Genomic DNA, 21,776 nt, shown 5'->3' with positions numbered 1-21,776 from the left:
CCTAAAGGAGATCAGTCCTGGGTGGTCATTGGAAGACTGATGTTGAAGCTGAAACTCCAATACTTTGGCCACCTCGTGCAAAGAATTGACTCATTGGAAAAGACTCTGATGCTGGGAGGGATTGGGGGCAGGAGGAGAAGGGGACGACAGAGAATGAGATGGCTGGATGGCATCACTGACTTGATAGACATGAGTTTGGGTAAACTCCGGTAGTTGGTAATGGACAGGGAGGCCTGGTGTGCTGTGATTCATGGGGTCGCAAAGAGTCAGATACAACTGAGCAACTGAACTGAACTGAAGACTATAATGAAAATGAGGTTGGCAGGGGTGAGGGGAAACATCCATTCTATTTCTCCTCACTGTTCTTTTTAGCCATGGGTGCAGGCTCAGTTGCTCACTCATGTCTGACTCTTTGCAACCCCATGAACTGTAGGCCGCCAGGCTCCTCTGCCCACAGGAATGCCCAGGCAAGAATACTAGGGTGCATTGCCATTCCCTCCTCCAGGGGATCTTCCTGATCTAGGGATTGAACCCATCCATGCCTTCTGCTTGGCAGGCAGATTCTTTACCACTGAGCCACATGGGAAACCCATATGTATGTATATGTAAAGACTATTATTTCTCTGGATTTCAAGAAAAGTCACAAATTGAAAACAGTAACAAGCTATTCCTTCAAATGAAAGAGTTCTTCAGTCCCAACCTTTGAGGAACCTGGGAGAAACCAGGCTCTGACCAGGGCTAGGGTGGCCAGGAAGATGCTCCTGGCACTGGATCCCTTGGCTCACAGGTCCTGGGGGTGAGGGGCTAGCAGACATGCCCGGGGGGAAGGGGAGGGAGGCTTCTGCTGCCCCAATCAGCCCAGGGTAGGCAGGTCACAAGGGAAGTTCTCTGGGCTGCTAAAGAGGCTAAACCATGGCGGTGAACTCAGGAACCACAGGGCAAAATAAATAGTCCACTGATACAGCCCCCTCATTCTGTGCCTCGCGGAATTTCTAGAACCCTCCAGTATCTCTTTAAAATCTAATCCAGTGAAGGGACAAGCTTGGGCCACATCTGCTAGAGGGCTACCTCTGTAGTCCAAGGGGGTCACTCTTTGTCCAGGGATTGTCCAAGAGACTGACATGAAAGAGACAGCTAATAGCATCTATGTAAAGTACACATTTTACATAATGATCTTGTCAAAAGCAAATTGATCTCTTCCTTTCCAAGATAAGAAATTGTCCTTGAAGTTGGAGGAAAGAGAAGATAGTGAAGAAACGGTAAACAAACAAATACACACACACTGTACTTTTCCGTAATCCTATTTCTCATTTCTCACTTAGAGTAATTCATGGTTTTGAATTTTATATTCAATTGTTTACCACTAACTAGTTTTCAAAAAAACGAAACCAATTATGTACTTGAAAGCCTTGATTACTTCCTGCCAAGGAAGTAGATTTCTTAGAATGCCCTTGTAATGGGTCACATTCTCCTTTTTGAAGCTACAGCTGGGAGGGGACAGGGGGATGGGTCCCAAGGATGTTCAGTTCTTACTATCAGCACACTCAGGGTCTAGGACAGCCAACAGAGGAACAATGTGAGGCTTGTATCATATCAATTCTGCTAAATACTCTGTGAGCAAAGTGCAGTCGAGGTAGAAGACACAGCCCGCACCATGCAGACAGCCTGGAGACGACCACCCCACAGCCCACCTGGCTTCCCTGGTGGCTCAGCAGTAGAGAATCCGCCTGCCAATGCAGGAGACACGGATTTGATCCCTGGGGTGGGAAGATCCCCTGGAGAGGGAATGGCTACCCACTCCAATATTCTTGCCTGGAGAATCCCATGGACAGAGGAGCCTGGCGGCCTGAAGTCCAAAGAGTCTCAAAGAGTCGGACACGACTGGAGAGACTGGGCACACACAGCCCCCCAAGGCAGCAGCTCTGCCCCAGGAAAGAGCAGTGACATCGGACAAAGTATTTCTGCAGATGCAATGCCCTGGGATGAAATACGTGCCTCCCAACACCAAGTAAAGTGATCCAGGGGGCTTTCTAACACAGCCAGGTAGGAAACAGGATCCCTGATGGCAAAATGCTGAGTGTGAGCCCTGGCCACACTGAGTATTCTTATTTAGACAAGTCTTCGGGTTATGTTTCATGTGAACTGCAACACTAAGTCATCACAGAACTTGCTCTGCATTCATTCTGCCCGCCCACCTACATTGTATGGCTATGAAACAGATCCCAAAGCCCTTATTCTATGCTGGGCATCTTTTTTTTTTTTTTTAATATTTATTTACCGGACTGTGCCAGGTCTTAGTCATAGTATATAGGTTCCTCAGTTGCCGCATGTGGAATCTAGTTCCCCAACCAGGATTGAACCTGGGCCCCCTGCATTGGGAACACAGGATCTTAGCCAGTGGACCACCAGGGAAGTCCCTCCACATCTTTAATTTTACTGAGTTTCATCTCCTTGTGGCTCTGGACCCTTATCTTTTCTCTTTTCCTTTTTCTTCATTTTCCATTTTAGTGATAGAAGGGGGATGACCAAGAAAGGATCAGGTCTGAAAAAATCATTCTGATGGTAAAGACTTTCCAATGTGCAGTGATTGTGTAGGGGGAATTTCAGAATTCAGGGACTTAGTAAGTTCTGGTGATTGTTTACATAACAGACCCTTTGCAGAGCCTGCTAGATGGGAGCCCAGAGGGAGGAAGCTCTGGGCTGGGGGAGAGGTGATAAGATTCTGTAACCTAGATTCAAAACTTTCCGTGCAGGCCAACAGCTGAAAACAATTTTTATTTTAACCCCCGGGGGTTAGATGTTAAATCCTGGCATTTGTCTTTCAGCCCATGTGTTAGTAAGTGATTGATGCTGCTTTTGGGTTTTGCCATTTGCCCACTGTCATTGTTAAGTTCTATGAGGCTATCCAGGAAGCCTACCCCACCCACCCAACCACCTTGTGCTCGGGTTTTATTTTCAGTTTGGTTTTTAATCCTTGAAGAGCCCGACTTCTAAATAAACTGACCACTTGCTTAAAATAAGTAGATCAAAGGGTAGGGAAGGAATCCACAATTGCCAGTAATTGCTACCTGATTTCATTTTTCAATCAAGTGGTTGCTCGTATTCAATCACCAGGGATTTACATGGTGGGGACCTATGAGTACACTGGAGCCTTGGGCTAAACTAAGAGACTGCCCTATTTGGTAAATTACGCTATTTCCCAAACCATCTAGAATCATAGCATGTTTATCTACTTTGCCTCCTCTCTGGCTTCTGATTTTTACCAGCTCTTTGCACAACCGAGTGTCATACCATTTGCCTTTCATTGCAAAGACTGCCAGGGTTTCAAGGACCATCAAGATGTTTGCATCTTAAGGATCCTTATGTAGAGTCTTATGGCTCCACTTTCATCGTATATATTATGTTTCATCAAAATAGCAGTCCAACCTACTAACATGCACTGAGGGGGAAAATGGAAGACTGGAGTCCTGCTAACGATGCACTTTCATCCAAAGGTTTAGAATTAGCAACAACTCCCCTGGTGTCAGGGACTTCAAAACTCAAAAGTGAAAACAGCAAAATCAAATGAAAAAAAACAGCAAAGAAACAAAATTGCTGGGGAGAGAGTGAGGTCATTCAATACATACATTAACTATCCAATCAACCAGTCCTTTCAGCAAAACTATTAGCACTCTTGAGACAGGTTAAAAATAAGATAAAACACAATAAAGACTTCCAGGAAAAGCAACATGGATGATAGATATGAAACAACTGAAAATATAAAACAATGTAGACATCCTAAGTTTTATCTCTGAACATACCAAGCTCCGCAGAGGTAGACAAACACAAAGATACATGGTTTCCATCTCAGGAGACTGTACCCTGAGGAGGGAAGGACACTTGAGTCCAGCGTAGCCAGTAAACAACCATATGTTAGATAGTGACACAGAGCTCTGCAGAAACTCAGCCTGGGCCACAGGGCGCAGACGGACTGGGGCTGGAGCTTGCATGCAGGCGTATGAGTTTTCTAATTCCCTGAAAAACATAAGCTCAAGCTAGAGGCAGCATCCTCCCTGCCTTCCAGATAGTTCACCAGAGAAGTCACAAAGAAGGATGCCCATTCTCCCAAGTGAGAATAGCTGGTACCAACAGGGTATCCTTCCCAATCCGGCACAACGGAAATGTCAGTCAGATAGGAAAGAGGGGGCTGGGATTTCTCATCGTTCCTCCTCCTCACCATTCTAGTGTTTTCTTAGAGAAAATGTACACCCAGCCACCATGCGATTCTGCCGAAGGATGCTGGTGACAGAGAGGGTCGTGTGCGTGCTAAGTCACTTCAGTTGTGTCCACCCCTTTGTGACCCCGTGGACTGTAGCCCACCAGGCTCCTCTGTCCATGGGATTCTCCAGGCAAGAATACTGGAGTGGGTTGCCACGCCCTCCTCCAGGGATCCAACTCACGTCTCTTTATATCTCCTGCATTGGCAGGCAGGTTCTTTACCATTAGTGCCACCTGGGAGGCTGAGAGAGGGTTGGTGGGTGGTTTTAAAATTGCAATAATGACTCTGAGTAGCACTTTGTTTTAAAACTCTTTCCCATCCAGATTTCTAAAGGAACCCTGTTTGTACACAATGTAAAAAGGGACTTGGAAGCATGCTGAAAAAACATGTTTCCCCCGCCGTGTGTGAGCAGACTTATCTAGGGACCTTGATGACACTGTAGACCCAAAAACTCAGGAGGTGTCAGGAGGAGGGTAGCAAAGACAGGCTGCTGGTGCAGAGAAGGACTCACCTGACCCCTGACCGAGTGTTGGGTTTCAAGACAAGAACCTGGGATAAAATAAAGAGTTTTCTCTTCCATTGCAAATTAGCTTACAAAAGCAGCATGATGGTTTTTTAAAGGTAGGCAACATCGGACACTGAGATACACAGTTTAGAGAGAAACCTACACATAACACCAGCACCTGGAGACAGGAATGTCTAGGCAATCTGACAATTGGCTGCAGAACCACTGGTCAGGAGAGACTTCTGTGGCGTAACACTGAGGCTCCGGAGAAGGAAACAGGACGTCTGCTCTCATACAAGGGCCGACCACATCTCAAGGTCTCTCAGGGAGCAGGTTTTCAAGTGGATAAACTCTGTCTCAAAACCCAATCAGGAAGCTACAGTAAGTCTCCTACATACGAGCTGTCCAGTTGTGAACTTCCAAAGATGTGAACATACGTATGGTCCCAGCAAGGAACCAGAAGCTGTGCCATTAACGTCGGGCAAGAGAGAAACTGCAGCACACCCTCCGCCTCCTGTTGCTGACAGTCCTTCAGCTCTACCATCCCCCACCTCCTCCGGTCAGTGACTCTTCTTGCCCGTTCACTCGATGCCAGCCTCTGGATGCCAGGTATTGGGCTGTTACAGTGGTACTTTTCAAGGTACTGTACTGTAAGATTAAAAATGATTTATTTTGTGTTTGTTTTTTATGCATTATTTGTGCAAAAAGTATTATGAACCTGTGACAGTACAGTACTGTATAGTCGATTGTATGAGCTGGGTGCCTAGGCTAACCTTGTTGGAGAGAACAAACCGGACTTATGAATGCTCTCTCAGAATGGAACTTGTTTGTATGCAGGGGGCTTACTGTACTGTCATTATCTACAGATGAAATAACTGAAGCTAGAGAGGTTCATTAACTCACCCCCAAATCCACAGCTAGTAAGTGGGTGCACTCAGGTTTGGGGCACCAGAGCCTAAGGCACCACTCTAAGCTGGTGCAATAATAGCAGATGCATTATATGTGGGGTGACTGAGCGAGCCACCATACAAACTAGTGTATTTGAAAAGGAAAGGGCACAGAATTAAGACACGCGCTAGGACACCAAATGTAAACCACGGACAGTTCAGGATGAATGATTCCCTTCACGACCATGTGATTAAAGTGAGAGGAAACGAAAAGCACCTCGAAATATTACTTAGTTATTTAATCAGTGATTGTCTACTGAGTACCTACTACGAGCCAGGCATTGTTCTAGACAGCGAGTCAATAAGTAAACTCCCTTCCTGCATGAAGCTTACGTCCTGAAGTGTCGTTCACATGTGCACGTGTGTCTATGTACATGTGTACGTGTGCCCGATTTAGTAAGGATGTATGCATGTGCAGCAGTGAAACAGATTTAACACCTTTTCTCCTATAACTCTGTTGAAACAGAACTTTGTCCTATTAATGTTTACACAGTGGCTCAAGTTATATGGGTTGAACCTCTAACCTATGAATATCTAACATGTTAAATAATATTGTTTTAATAAATAGTTTTTATTCAGAGATTTCACATATTTAAAAAAATGTTCTACTCATTCTTTTTTTTTTTCTATTGGAGTATAGTTGCTCTACAATGTTGAGTTAGACGGGGCTATATGTACACACACACACACACACACACATATATATATCAAAAGGAGAAGTGGGGAACAGAGGATGGGATGGTTGGATGGCATCACCGACTCAATGGACATGAATTTGCACAAACTCTGGGAGGTGGAGGAGAGGAGAGCCTGGTGTGCTAGTCCATGGGGTCACAAAGAGTTGGACAGGACTTAGCAGTGAACAACAATGTACATATATAGCTGATTCACTCTGCGGTACAGGAGAAACTAAATACATATTTCAAACACACGTTCAAATTCTACAATCCCTGAGTTAGGAAGGTGGAGAAGGCAGACAAGATTCAGGAATTCTCGATGCATGTTGAAGAATTCTAGACGCACGTTGAGGAATTCTAGGCTTACGAGGTCTGCCTTCTTGTACTGTTCTATGCTAACTCAGCACAGAGTCACCATGCGTCACACTGACCTTAACTCTGCAGTCACAGCTTGCTTTCATGTATCATTTCAGTTGGTTCCCCCCAGTGACCCTCATTACTGTCTAATTTTACAGTGAGAATCTCAGACAGTCCACACGAGATAATAAGGTTCAAGCGGGACCTCAGCACAGGTCTCTAGGTCCAGGTTAAGGTTGAATGAAACCAAGCCGGTCAAGACGTTCTGGAGACCATGGGCAGATTTCTGAACTTCATAGTCTTCTCCATGGAAGGCAGGTTGCCAGGGCAAGACACAGGGGAGTGCCCAAGCACACTCCCCACGAACCTACCTCTCCCACATAATAGCTGTGACACCTAAGCTCTCTAAACCTGTTTCCTCATTTGCTTTTTGAAACTGGGGATCGTAATGATGCCTGCCTCCAAGAGTTACTGTGAGGATTAAAGAGAATACTGGGTGTAAAGCACCTGACTCAGATTCCTGGCATGAAAAAGGCTCCAACCTCGTGAGCCATTATGACTCCATGGAAGAGGCCACCATACAGGGACTATCAGCCTCTCCCATCTCCACCCTCCAGGCCACAGGGGAAGATATTGCCGTGCTGGGGTGCATAACACGGCTCAGGTGTCCCAGCCCATGCATCGCAAGAAATAAGCTCACGAATCGGGAGTCTCAGGATCGGCAGTGGCAGGATCTCAGAAATACGGCAGTGGGGTGTTTCTTGGTCCTGGGCCTCAATGAGGAATGTCCATGGTTCACAAAATCTTCAAGTGGCCTCAGAGTGCTTTCAATGCAGGGCGCGAGTATGTGTATGTACTCTGTTTCATTATCAGTCAAAGTTGCTAAGTACAATTGTGAATTTCATTTCTCTTTCCTTGACACATAAGCCTCTGTAGGCCAACACTAAGGAATAACATGAAATTCACCTTTAAATATGACTTCTGTCCTTGTTGGTTATCTATCTTATTAATACAGATAGGAGTGTGTTGTCTGTTAATCCCAAACTACTAATTTCTCTCTCTCCCATCACCCACTCTGGTAACTGTAAGTTTGTTTTCTATGTCTGTGTTTTGTATAGAAGTTCATTTGTATCATTTTTTTTTTAAGATTCCACATATAAGTAGTATCATATATTTATCTTTCTCTGGTTTACTTCACTTAGTATGATCATCTCTAGGTCCATCCACATTGCTGCTAATGGCATTATTTCATTCTTTTTATGGCTAAGTAATACTCTGCTGTGCGTGTGTACATTTTCTTTACCCATTCATCTGTCAGTGGATGTCTAGGCTGCTTCCATGCCTTCGCTTTTGTGAACAGTGCTTCAGTGAGCACTGGGGTGTGGGTATATTTTCAAACTATGGTTTTCTCCAGATATATGCCCAGGAGTGGGGCACATGGTAACTCTATAGTTTTCTAAGGATCCTCATACTTTTCTCGATAGTGGTTGCACCAACTGTACAGCACAGAGAACTATATTCAATATTTTGTAATAAGCTATATGGGAAAAGAATCTGGAAAAGAATATGTGTGTGTGTGCACACCCAGTTACTCAGTCCGGTCTGCCTCTTTGGCGACCCCATGGACTGTAGCCTGCCAGGCTCCTCTATCCATGGAATTCTCTAAGAAAGAATACTGGAGTGGGTTGCTATTTCCTCCTCTGGGGGATCTTCCCAACCCAGGGTTCTAAGCCAAGTCTCCTGTGTTGACAGGAAGATTCTTATCGAGGGGCCACCAGGGAGGCCCCCATGTGTGTATGTAACTGAGTCAATTTGCAGTACGCCTAAAACTAACACAACATTGTAAATCAACTATCCTTCAATTAACAAATTAAATTGAACTAAATTTAAAAATATGATTTTTTCATGACCACCAGGAGAGCTTGCAGAGGGATTCCCATGCCCTCCCCTGGAACTACTGGAGAGAGAGGAACATACACATCTTCAAACAGGAATGAATCTGTAAAAATCAAGATCAGAAAGCCCTTGGACACTGATGAAGCATGTGCAGAGTTGTTGCAGGAAGTACATCAATTATGACTCATTACATTTAAAAGATGTCATTGCAAGAGAATAAGCTGTAATTGTGTACGTCTCATTTAGCATGACAAGACGCCCACAGCTCTTTAATATAATGAACACATGTTTCTCTTGGCTTAAGTTTTCTTTTGCTATAGAAAATAAAATCTTTGTTATGAATGTTTTCCTTCTCTACGGAGTCTTTCACATTATCCCTATGGAAATACTAAACAGCTGGGAGCAGATACAGATCCCTACTTCTACCCTTAAACGCAAGAACCAAGTAGGTGAAGACCTGCCGGACAAGACAATATTAATGGCAGAACCACAACTGAATAGTGTCTTTCTACCTCTGACGTTACTCTGCTGACAAAGGTCCTTATAGTCAAGGCTATGGTCTTCCCAGTGGTCACATACGGGTGTGACAGCTAAACCATAAAGAAGGCAGAACACCAAAGAACTGATGCCTTCAAACTGTGGTGATGGAGAAGACTCCTAGAATTTCCCTGGAGAGCAAGGAGATCAAATCCATCAATCTTAAGGGAAATCAACCCTGAAGACTTGTTGGAAGGACTGATGCTAAAGTTTAAGCTCCAGTATTTTGGTCATCTGATGCAAACAGACGACTCATTGGAAAAGTCCCTGAGGATGGGAAAGATTGAGGGCAGAAGGAGTAGAGGGCTTTAGAAGATGAGATGGATGGATGGCATCACTAATGCAATGGACATGAACTTGGGCAACCTTTGGGAGTTGCTGAGGGACAGGGAGGCCTGGTGTTCTGTGGTACACGGGGTTGAAAAGACTCAAACACAACTGGGCTACTGCAAAACAACAGCAACAACAACAACCTCTGACTGGGAGACAGCTTTTCCAAAAGTAGGTTCAATATATCTTCAACTGCTGAGCTATTTCTCTTTTATTCAAGTATGATAACTACAGATCAAGAGAAAAGTCAGGTTAACTCAAAGTGTGATGAGAGTGACAATGAAATTCTCCTTCACAACCAAAGAGAACAGAAAGTATGAAATAATACCTTCCAAATGGTAAGGCTTCCCCGATGGCTCACCAGGTAAAGAATCTGCCTGCAATGTAGGAGACACAGTGGACGCAGGTTCAATCCCTGGGTTGGGATGATCCCCTGGAGAAGGCAGTGGCAACCCACTCCAGCATTCTTGCCTGGAGAATTCCATGGACAGAGGAGCCTGGTGAGCTACAGTCCATGGGGTCACACAGTCTGACAAAACTGCGTGACTAATCAGTAGCAGCAGATGGTAAATGACTATAATTTCAGCTCCTATAAAGCACAAGCTGGAATCAGGATTGCTGGGAGAAATATCAATAACCTCAGATATGCAGATGACACCACCCTTATGGCAGAAAATGAAGAGGAACTAAAAAGCCTCTTGATGAAAGTGAAAGAGGAGAGTGAAAAAGTTGGCTTAAAGCTCAACATTCAGAAAACAAAGATCATGGCATCCAGTCCCATCACTTCATGGGAAATAGATGGGGAAACAGTGGAAACAGTGTCAGACTTTATTTTGGGGGGCTCCAAAATCACTGCAGATGGTGATTGCAGCCATGAAATTAAAAGACGCTTACTCCTTGGAAGGAAAGTTATGACCAACCTAGATAGTATATTCAAAAGCAGAGACATTGTCAACAAAGGTCCGTCTAGTCAAGGCTACGGTTTTTCCAGTAGTCATGTATGGATGTGAGAGTTGGACTGTGAAGAAAGCTGAGCACTGAAGAATTGATGCTTTTGAACTGTGGTGTTGGAGAAGACTCTTGAGAGTCCCTTGGACTGCAAGGAGATCCAATCAGTCCATCCTAAAGCAGATCAGTCCTGGGTGTTCTTTGAAAGGACTGATGCTAAAGCTGAAACTCCAATACTCTGGCCACTTCATGCGAAGAGCTGACTCATTGGAAAAGATTCTGATGCTGGGAGGGATTGGGGGCAGGAGGAGAAAGAGACGACAGAGGATGAGATGGCTGGAGGGCATCACCAACTCGATGGACGTGAGTTTGAGTGAACTCCGGGAGTTGGTGATGGACAGAGAGGCCTGGCGTGCTGCGATTCATGGGGTCACAAAGAGTTGGACACAACTGAGCGACTGAACTGAACTAATACTCTGTGATATAATCATTCAAGAGAATACTCAAAATAAAGACATTTTAATACAAAGATCAAGAGAATTTATCAATGGAAACCTCCCTTCCCAAAGTATCCACTAACTTACACATTTCATTAAAAAGAAAACAATCTGGAAAAAAGAGGAAACAGAAGAAGTAACAATGAAGAAAAAATGCTAAGCATGTTTAGAAATCTATGTAGACATTGTTTGCAAAAATTAAAAACTAACTCATGGAGGAAATTAAATACATATCAAGTCTAAATTATAAGGTAAAAAGATATAATTCTGAAGTTGGCAGATAGCAGGTAAAATTTTTTAATATAAATATTATTCATGAAGACAGCAAAACAATAATAAAATAGAAAATAATATGTTTACTGTGATCCCAAATGTAATTTTAACATTTTACATATATTAACAAACTTAATTCTCACAACAGCCTAGGACATTGGCACTTTTACTATCCCGATTTTACCAAAGGTAACTGAGCTCAGAATTTCAGTTATGTACCAAAAAATCATACAATTACAAAATTATGCAAGAAAATGTTCCTGAGATGTGAGCCAAGGCAGACTGGACTGGATCCTGTTTAATCTGGTATCTGATTAAAATTGAAATGTAGCCACAAAAAATGGAAAGAGAATATATGATAATATATTTAAAAATGAAGGGACAACTTGACTAAGCGAAAATATGACAAGAAAAGAGAACTGAAGAGACCAGGTAAAAGTGTAGTAAACAGACAGCAAAGTCCAAATATATCATTATGCACAACATACATAATTATCCCTCTCTCTAAACTGCAGATATTTGAAATTTTAAATTAAAGATAGAAAGTCTACTCACATGTGGTTTAACAAGATACAGCTAAAGGAAAATTACCCAGTTGATTTGATATGATAATTACGGTTAGGGAAAAAATATGTCTGGAAAATATAGGTGTGGAAAACATAGATACAGAAAAAAAATACATGTGCAAAATGAAGTTTATTTTGAATAGCAATAGGAATATAAGAAAAAATAGACTTTGAGCCACAAGAAAAATATTTAAAATAGGGACATTAATGAGTAACCTAATAAGTAAAGGAAGGATTTACTCAGAAGATTTTAACAATATTGAGCTAGTAGGTACTTAATAACAAAGCATCAAAATATTAAAGCAAAAAATAACAAACTTACAAACAGCAATTGACATCACAGTCTTAGAGAGTGGTTTTAATGTACCCCCAGAAACTAATAGATAAAGTAACCCAAAAAGTTGGTAATGCTATTTAATATTTGCACTACATAATTTGAAATTTCATCTAGTCCTCGGTGTGTATGTACATATCTGAGCCTGTATATGTGTACAAGTGCCTGCATGTAATAGGAAACATACAATCTTCTTCAATCAAAGCTTGAAATGTAGTTTTAAATGACCATCTATTAAGTCACAGAGTATGTGCGTGTGTGTGTGCACGTGCGCTCAGTTGTATCTGACCCTTTGCAACCCCAGGGACTGTAGCCTGCCAGGCTCCCCCTCCATGGAATCTTCTAGGCAAGAATACTGGAGTGGGTTGCCATTTCCTATTCCAGGAGATATCTCCAACACAGGGATGGAACACAAGTCTCTTGAGTCTCCTGCAGTGGCAGGCAAATTCTTTACCACTCACCCAGCTAGGAAGCCCCATTAAGCCACAGAAAATGTCTCAATCAATATAAAAAACCAACCAGGTCTATATAACCAACATGGACTAAACTATGAATAAAATTTTAAAAATAACCATACATCTTGAAATGTTTATAACTCAAACTATAATCCTAAATAATTATTGGGCTACAATAAAAAAAATCACAAGGAAAATTTAAAACACTGAGAATTGAGCTAAAGTGAAAACTCTATACATCAAAACCATGCAAAGCAACTGAAACAGGATCAGAAGGATATATTTCTAGCCTTAAATATGTATATTACCATTCCTTTAAATTATACACATTTGGAACAGGAGAATTCATCTTTAAGAAGAGTTTCATTTAATATTCCTATTTCACCTCAAGAGGCATTTATTTGACTTCAAAAAGACCAAATTGTATTTTACAGGTCCTGATACATCAACAGTCATGTTTCCCGCTTTACCACTAATGTATGGTGTTGAGTTCTCCTCAGAATACAGATGGTTTGCAAGTTAAAAGCAGTAATGATTTCACACCAATTATTAGGAAAGTGCAATTTCATTTGCATCATTTCCCCGAATTCTTTAGTCTTTACCATTTTCTTTATTGCTATTATTATAACTTGCAATAGATAAATTTACATAAATTTAGAGTACCATGAATGCTTTTTATTTTTTATTTTTAAAAAGTTTTTATTGGAGTATCATTGATTTTAAATGTTGTGTTAGTTTCAGGTGTACAGTAAAGTGAATCATATATATGTATATATGTACACACACACACATATATATATCTCCATTCTTTTTTTAGATTCTTTTCCCATATAGGCCATTACAGAGTACTGAATAGAGTTCCCTGTGCTATACAGCAGGTTCTTATTAGTTATCTATTTTATACATAGTAGTGTGTATATGTCAGGCTTCCCAGATAGCTCAGCTGGTAAAGAATCCACCTGAAATGCAGGAGACCCCAGTTTGATTCCTGGGTCAGGTAGATCCCCTACAGAAGAGACAGACCACCCACTCCAGTATTCTTGGGCTTCCCTGGTGGCTCAGACAGTAAAGAATCCACCTGCAAAATGGGAGACCTGGGTTCAATCCCTGGGTTGAGAACATTCCCTGGAGGAGGACATGGCCATCCACTCCAGTATTCTTGCCTGGAGAATCGCCATGGACAGAGGAGCCTGGTGGGCTCTATGGGGTTGCAAAGAGTCAGACACAACTGACTGACTCAGCACAGCACAATGTGTATAGGTCAATCTCCAATTCACAATTTTATCCCTCTTCACCCTAGTCAAGGCTATGGTTTTTCCAGTAGTCATGTATGAATGTGAGAATTGGACTATCAAGAAAGCTGAGCACCAAAGAATTGATGCTTTTGAACTGTGGTGTTGTAGAAGACTCTTGAGAGTCCCTCAGACTGCAAGGAGATCCAACCAGTCCATCCTAAAGGAAATCAGTCCTGATGTTGAAGCTGAAACTCCAATACTTTGGCCACCTGATGTGAAGAGCTGACTCATTTGAAAAGACCATGATGCTGGGAAAGATTGAAGGCGAGAGGAGAAGGGGATGACAGAGGATGAGATGGTTGGATGGCATCACCGACTCAATGGACATGAGTTTGAGTAAACTCTGGGAGTTGGTGATGGACAGGGAGGCCTGGCGTGCTACAGTCCATGGGGTTGCAAAGAGTCAGACACGACTGAGTGACTAAACTGAACTGACCTTATCCCCTGGTAACCGTAAGTTTGTTTTCTACATCTGTGACTCTTGTTTTGAAAATAAGTTCATTAGTTACTATTTTTTTAGATTCTGCATATAAACAATATCATATGATATTTGTTTTTCTGTGTCTGACTTACTTCACTCCGTATGATAATCTCTAGGCCCATCTATGTTGCTGCATATGGTTCTTTTATGGCTGAGTAATATTCCATTGTGCATATGTGCCATATCTTCTTTATCCACTACTCTGTTGATGGACATTTAGGTTGCTCCCATGTCCTAGCTATTGAAAAAGTGCTGCAATGAACACTGGGGTGTATGTCTTTTCAAATAGAGCAATCAACAGAGGATTAATCTCCAAAATAGAGTATCATAAACGTTTTGTTTATAACATAGTCTCAAGTGGCAGTTTTCCACAGCTGTGAATTTAATGAGAATAAATAAATAGCCATATTTTGGACAAGATGATGACAAGAAAATGGCTTGCTGCTGCTGCTGCTGCTGCTAAGTCGCTTCAGTCATGTCTGACTCTGTGTGATCCCAGAGACAGCAGCCCTCCAGGCTCCCCCATCCCTGGGATTCTCCAGGCAAGAATACTGGAGTGGGTTGCCATTTCCTTCTCCAATGCATGAAAGTGAAAAGTGAAAGTGAAGTGGCTCAGTCGTGTCCGACTCCAAGCGACCCCATGGACTGCAGCCTACCAGGCTCCTCCATCCATGGGACTTTCCAGGCAAGAGTACTAGAGTGGGGTGTCATTGCCTTCTCCAAGAAAATGACTTAGTAGGAGTTATAACAACTAAACTATTTAAATATCTTTGTCTACTTTAATAAGACTAATGTCATATAGCCATGCCAATTGTGGAGCTTGTCTGTTCATAAAAGTATTTATTACTGAAAATATTGAAAGTAACACTAATTATGTTTTCAATTGTAAGTGTTTTTTCAGCGATTAATAACCCTTAAAGTTTGGAGTCAACATATTGGAAAACAAGTAACTTCAATAATTAATGAGGTAAACTTTCAATTCAGTAATTTTTAAAATGATAACAAAATACACTCTAATAAATTAGAAGTAACTAAATAATAGAGAGCAGAAATTTATAAATTAGAAGCCAACCAGAATGCAATTCTTTAAAAAAAATAAAATAAATAAACTTCTATGAATTTTGATCAAAGTAAAGAAAGATAAAAATAACAATATTAGGAAAAATAAAGTAGAACGTAAATACAAATAAAGTGAAGATTTTTAAAATCATGAAAAATAGATTTCTTCCCATAAATTTAAAAATGCAAATGAAATGATGACTTTCTAGAACAATAAAAACAACAAAACTGACCTAGGAGAACATAGATAAGCCAACAGAACAATAAACTTTAAAGCAATCGAATAATTAGTGAAAATATACCCATACACAAACCAACCAATTCACCTGGGTTTACAGGTAAGCTTTTACAAGCCTCCAAGGAACAAATAAGTTTATACAAAAGGTTTTCTGTATACCTCTTTAGGACTTCAAGCTATGCAAAAGAATTCTGTAAAAGACAAAGCATCTCATTAATGATAAATATTATTCTCATTTTTAAAGTTGACCCAAAGATCAACATTTTTGGTAGGAAATCACCTGCTGTTATTTTAAAAGGTACAAAATTATATCTGTGGTAGAGTGCAGTGATAATTCTAGAAGACATTTGAAACGATCTTTAGAAAGACCCTTGAAGTCATCCTTTGGACAGAAAACAGGAAAAGTATGGTCAGCCCAATAGGAAGAGACGGTGGCTTTGAGAAAGTAAGAAATTAGACTTCTTCTTTGAGCTTTATTAGGAACAAACACACGTCATCAGGAGCACCTGGCTTTACAGGTGTGTTCAAAGTGAGATGTGGTTCAAATAATAAATGAAAATCATGAGCCTCATCCACTGACCAACCAGCTGGTGAATACGCTTCAGGAAAAGCAAACGTAACAAAGAGAAACAGATCAAAGGCAAGGATGGGTTTTTCCAGAGATCAAGATCTCAGTAATCAGGTGGATATTAACCAAAGAAACTCTGGTTTCACATTTAAATTCAGAACTACCTGGAGCCCAGAGGAGAAACACTCATGCACCAAACTGCTTTGTCTTCCCCCTCAAATAACAATACAAGTTATTTCATTTCAAGACAACAGGATGAAGAGAAGACAAAAATTCTGCAGGCTAACCCAAGTTCAAGGGCAAAGGTGAGAGATGACACCTGGAAGAGGCAAACAGGCCAGCTTCTCGTGACTGCAAGATGAGTGACAGGGTGTCTGGAGAACCACTGAGACAAACAGGGAAGCTGTGTTACCCTAAGCAGCAGGGGACACACTGCTTTGTCCCAGGACCCTGAGCAGAGTTAGAAGGTATGCCCAAGTTCACCCAGTTTAGGACAAATCCTACTAACCTACTTCTTGGGCAGGGAATTCAGAGGAGATAAGCTTAGAATGAACAAGTTTCCCAGGTGACTCAGTGGTAAAGAATCTGCTTGCCAACACAGGAGTCATGGGTTTGATCCCTCAGCCAGGACGGTGCCCTGGAGAGAGAAATGGCCACCCACTCCAGTATTCTTGCCTGGAAAATCCCATGGACAGAGGAGCCTGGCGGGCTACAGTCCACAGGGTCATAAAAGAGTTGGACACAACAATGACTAAATAAGCAACAATCTTAGAACACTCTAGGAAATTTGTCTTTTCTTCATCCTCTGGCTACCTATTATTCCAGGCTGTAGAACTCCATCCCTGCGTCCAGGATTTACCAGGCAGACTGAGCAGTTAGTTATAACTGTTTAAAAAAATCAAGTCACAAAATATAAACATCCAAAGTGAAAGAACAATAAGAGTTCAAATGCATGAGGATCTAAGTGAAAAAAATTTAGGGAGATCTTTCTTGCCAAAACCAAAACGAAACAAAACTTTTCAAAGGTGGACCAAAACTGCTGCGTTCTTTTATTTACTTAACCCACTTCACACACACACATACACAACACCATCATTACCAATTTAGGAAACTTTTCAACTACAGAACTTTCTTTTTGATCAAGTCACTAGAAAGTGGACTGTCCCTGATAATCAAGTTGCTGTTCAGTTGTTAATTTGTGTATGACTCTGCAACCCCATGGACCGCAGCATACCAGGCTTCCCTGTTCATCACTGTCTCCCAGAGTTTGTTTAAACTTATGTCCATTGAGTCAGTGGTGCAATCCAACCATCTCATTCTCTGTCTCCCCATTATTTTGCCTTCAATTTTTGCCAGCATCAGAGTCTTTTCCAGTGAGTTGACTCTTCACATCAGGTGGCCAAAGTATTGGAGTTTTGGCTTCAGCATCAGTCCTTCCAACGAATATTCAAGGTTGATTTCCTTTAGGCTTGACTGACTTGATCGCCTTACAGTCCAAGGGACTCTCAAGAGTCTTTTCCAACACAATTTGAAGGCATAAAGCTGGATCATTCAACACCACTAAAAATGCATTTTCTCACTTCTGATTGTAATATTTCTAAGGTTACAGTAGACAGCAATCTAGAAACTGATTCTGAATTCACCACTGGAAATGATTTTAACCTCCTACAAATGCTATTAAGTGCCTCCGTTGGGGGCAACCTGTGATCCACATTCAGCTTAATCACTAACAATGTTCCTCCATGTTCTCTGGGGCAGGTAAGCTCAGGTACACTAGGTGCACGCTAAAAAAACTGCCCCAAATGCAAACCGTGACATTTTGCGTGAGTTAACACTCCCGTTCCCCCATAGCCTCACATCCCCCTGCACTGACGGCTCAATTCATCACCCTACCCAAATATGAGCTAATCACATCATACAAGTCCTGCCAGAGTAACAGTCTTTCCAGAGTGTACATGCTAAGTCGCTTCAGTCTTTCCAGTGCAAAAGTTCAACTAGAATCTGAATGACCGGACCACTGTTTAATGGGCTGTAAAAATGTCTTAGGTACCTGCACAGTCTTCCCTAAAGCCAAAAAGAAAAGTTTAGAGCCTTGGGGGCAGGGGGGCGGATCCCTGGGCATTTTATAGCTCTTCTAGGAACAGTTACAGCAGATGGACAGGGCTGAACTATACACTGGAAGAACCTAGAAAAGACCCCAAGCACTAGCTTGTGGCTCAGCTGGTAAAGAATCTGCTAGAAATGCAGGAGACCCTGGTTTGATTCCAGGGTTGGGAAGATCCCCTGGAGAAGGGATAGGCTACCCACTCCAATATTTTGGGGCTTCTCTGGTGGCTCAGATGGTAAAGAATCTGCCTGCAATGCGGGAGACCTGGGTTCAATCCCTGGGTTGGGAAGATTCCCCTGGAGGAGGCCATGGCAACCCACTCCAGATTCTTGCCTGGAGAATCCCCATGGACAGAGGAGCCTGGCGTGCTACAGTCCATGGGTTCGCAGAGTCAGAAACCACTGAACAACTAAGCACAGCTCTAGCTTATCCTTATTTCTCTGAGAACCACACCCTCAGCCCACCATGGTGGTCTCTACTCCACTCAGAGCCTTCTGGCCAAGAGACATGAACATCATCTGTTTCCATCTGGATGCCACATCACACGCAGGAAGGAAAGAGGAAGCTCCAAATTTGGAGGACACAGAGAGATGGGCAGAACAGCAAAGTGCCAGGGAATATAAACACATCTGGATGAGAAAACTGCCAATGGGAAGATAAATACATCCATGAGCTCACACAAGCAAGAATGCCTTTTAATAAAACACTGTACAATTAACATGATGAGGTCAAATAAGATAGATAGATCATGACAGAAAAATAAAGCAAGTGTTAAAAGGCAACCTGAAGATAAGAACACTTGGAAAAGGCAGAGCCTAAGACAGAAGCAGGAAAAGGGGAGAGGAGGCCCAGTCCTGAGGAAAAGGAACCGAAGTGCCAGGAAACTGTCAGAGTAATTTCTGCTACTCTTCCACCACTTCTGATGGTGACAATACTCAGTACTCACTGCATGCCCAGCTGGCCTAAGAAGGTCATACACATCTCTTTTCATTTAACCCTGACACCAAACAAGCCTCCAGGGTAGACAGGAAGATGAGACACTGAGCAGAGCTGGGTGGAATTCTGGCTCACCATCTGGCAGCAAGGTAACATCCCCATCTCTCAATTTCCTTGCATATGAAATGCGGTCATCATTTCTGCCCCGGATGATTGTTAAAATTAGAGATAATGAACTTAAGTGCCTATAGCGGCTGTTATTAGTGTGAGTGATCAGATGAAGATAATCAAGGGTGAGGAACAGAAGAAAGAGCCACAGCTGAATAGAAACGGCAACAGAGAAGCAGTCATAGGAACAAGGGAAGGAAGCACTACACCAGGGACAAAGATTCAGAGAGAGAAAAAGAGAACAGAGAACACTTGGCTGTCTGCCTTGTGTGTTTGTGCAAACTGTCTGAGTTTTATTTTCCACCTCTACCAAATGAGTATATACTATCTGCCCTTCCTACCTGGCAGGGTTGCCCTGAGGACCATATAAGGAAACAAGCACCTGCATTTACAAGGACTGGCAACCCTTTTATGTAAATGTGCACATCTGCTCAATAAACGGAGAAATCCTTCCCCCCTTATTCCATTTCGCAAGGGAAATTAAAGCATTCAACCAGTTTTAATGTCAAAACCGGGCAATTACAGGCTGTAAAGCACATGTCTTCTTTGGGCACCGTCAACAGAATCTGGTTAATGTAATCTAACATCCAAGATTCGGCTTCTTTCCTGCAACTTGCACCTTCTACAAACTTGTTTTGCGCTTCCCTCTCAATTTATGTCTTTGTTTATTCCTCTCTGGAATGTTGTTCCCTTTCATCTGCGATGGACCGTCTTCTAGTCATCCCTGAAAACCTAGTTGAAATGTTTCTCCAGCATGAGGAAGTGATTCCCTTCTCCCTACACTGCATATTATCTTTTCTGAATGTTTTACTCCACCTAGCATTTTTCTGGATTATGATCACTGGGCTGTATGCCATCCCCTCCCTCCAATCTTCAGGTGTGAGGATGCCAGCAATGTGTCTTTTTATCCTTTATAGAGACCTTAGAGCATGGGTCATTTCAAGGGGCAAATCTATGAAACATATGCAATAATGCATAAATTCTGTCCAAGTAACAACTTTTTGGAATCATTACAACAGTAACTGTTATATTCTAAGATTAAAAAGTATATACATATAAAGTAAAAATAATATAAAGCACCACAATCATAATAAAATTCATGTGGGGTGAAAATAAATGAAGATAAATGAATAAACCAACAAGGTCCTACTGTACAGAATAGGGAACTCTGTTCAATGTTATGTGGCAGCTTGGATGAGAAGGGAGTTTGGAGGAAAATGGATACAAGCATATGTATGGCTGAGTCCCTCTGCTGTCCACCTGAAACTATCACAACATTGTTAATCAGCTATACTCCAATACAATAAAAAAAATTTTAATTTTTTAAATTAAAAAAAAAGGCGAGAAAATAGATTTGGAGATATATTTCCAAATGAGAGCTTAAGGTAGTTTTTGAAACTTGGGTTAATTATTTTTAAACACCCAACTGGCTTCACTGGCCTTAGTCACCAAGAAAATGCTTCCTGGAGAGCTGTCATTCTCCAGCCTTGGCCCAGAGGAGGGAGGGCACAGGGCGCCTTTTCCAGACACCCTGTCGCGCTGTTCCAGACACCGCAGCAGTCAGGTGCGGGGCAGGATCTGCGTCGCTGCCAAGGCGCATCCATCTCCAAGCATCAGGGGCTTCGACCATTCTAGCAGCACTGGCGCCCTGCTCCCAGTAAATGAGACCCTAAATTTCAGCCCACTCCCCTCCTCCCGCAATCAACAGGTCTCCACTTTGCCAGAGGGCTGTCACTCGGCATGCCAGGCAAAGGAAGCAGCGAATCGCTAAGTTGGTTACAGGTTGCAACTCCGGGTCTATTTCAAGGCCAAGTTACACGAGAACCAAAGGATAAAGCTGCTCCCCCACCCCCCAACCCCCGCCCCCGGGGAAGGAGGTCCCTTTCGGCCAGATGAAGCCGCTCTGTCGCCCCTGCCCGGGGGGCGGGGGGGGGGGTCCCCGGGGAGGCGGCCACGACCCAGAGGTCAATTCGCCGCGGCCCCGGGCGCCCTCCGGAGCCGGGCCCCTGGCCCGCCCCCGCGGGTCCGGCGCGCTCACCGATCTTGGCCAGGGAGGCCAGCAGGATCCACAGGGTGATCTCGAAGGGGATCTGCACGTGGGGGTAGTCCAGGGTGAACACCGGCAGTCGGCTCTCCTCGAACGGCGTCGTGCCCGGAGCCACCACGCTGGCGGGGCTGGGCGGAATGGAGCTCGTGCCCCGGGCCCGCGGCGCGTCCAGCAGGGTCTCGGCCCGGGCGCCCGCCGGCCCCGCCGCCTGCAGGAGGAGCAGCAGCAGCAGCAGCAGCAGTGGGGCCTGCCCGCTCAGCCCCGGGCCCGCCGGCTCCATGGGCGCTGCTCCCCGCG

The 21,776-nt window shown here is 43.0% G+C and overlaps 1 protein-coding gene across 1 annotated transcript in view; it reads right to left on the bottom strand.

The window, feature by feature from the left end:
- Positions 1-21,759, bottom strand: part of SLC9A2 (solute carrier family 9 member A2) — an 86,156-nt gene extending 64,397 nt beyond the window's left edge. The window contains exon 1 of the mRNA XM_040223820.1: positions 21,471-21,759. Coding sequence (XP_040079754.1) covers positions 21,471-21,759 — 289 coding nt within the window. The remainder of the gene's footprint in view (positions 1-21,470) is intronic.
- Positions 21,760-21,776: the final 17 nt, after the last annotated feature.

The sequence above is a fragment of the Oryx dammah genome, unplaced genomic scaffold (genome assembly GCF_014754425.2).
Source record: "Oryx dammah isolate SB20612 unplaced genomic scaffold, SCBI_Odam_1.1 HiC_scaffold_25, whole genome shotgun sequence".
Taxonomy (NCBI): domain Eukaryota; kingdom Metazoa; phylum Chordata; class Mammalia; order Artiodactyla; family Bovidae; genus Oryx; species Oryx dammah.
This window is presented reverse-complemented; position numbering and strand designations above follow the sequence as displayed.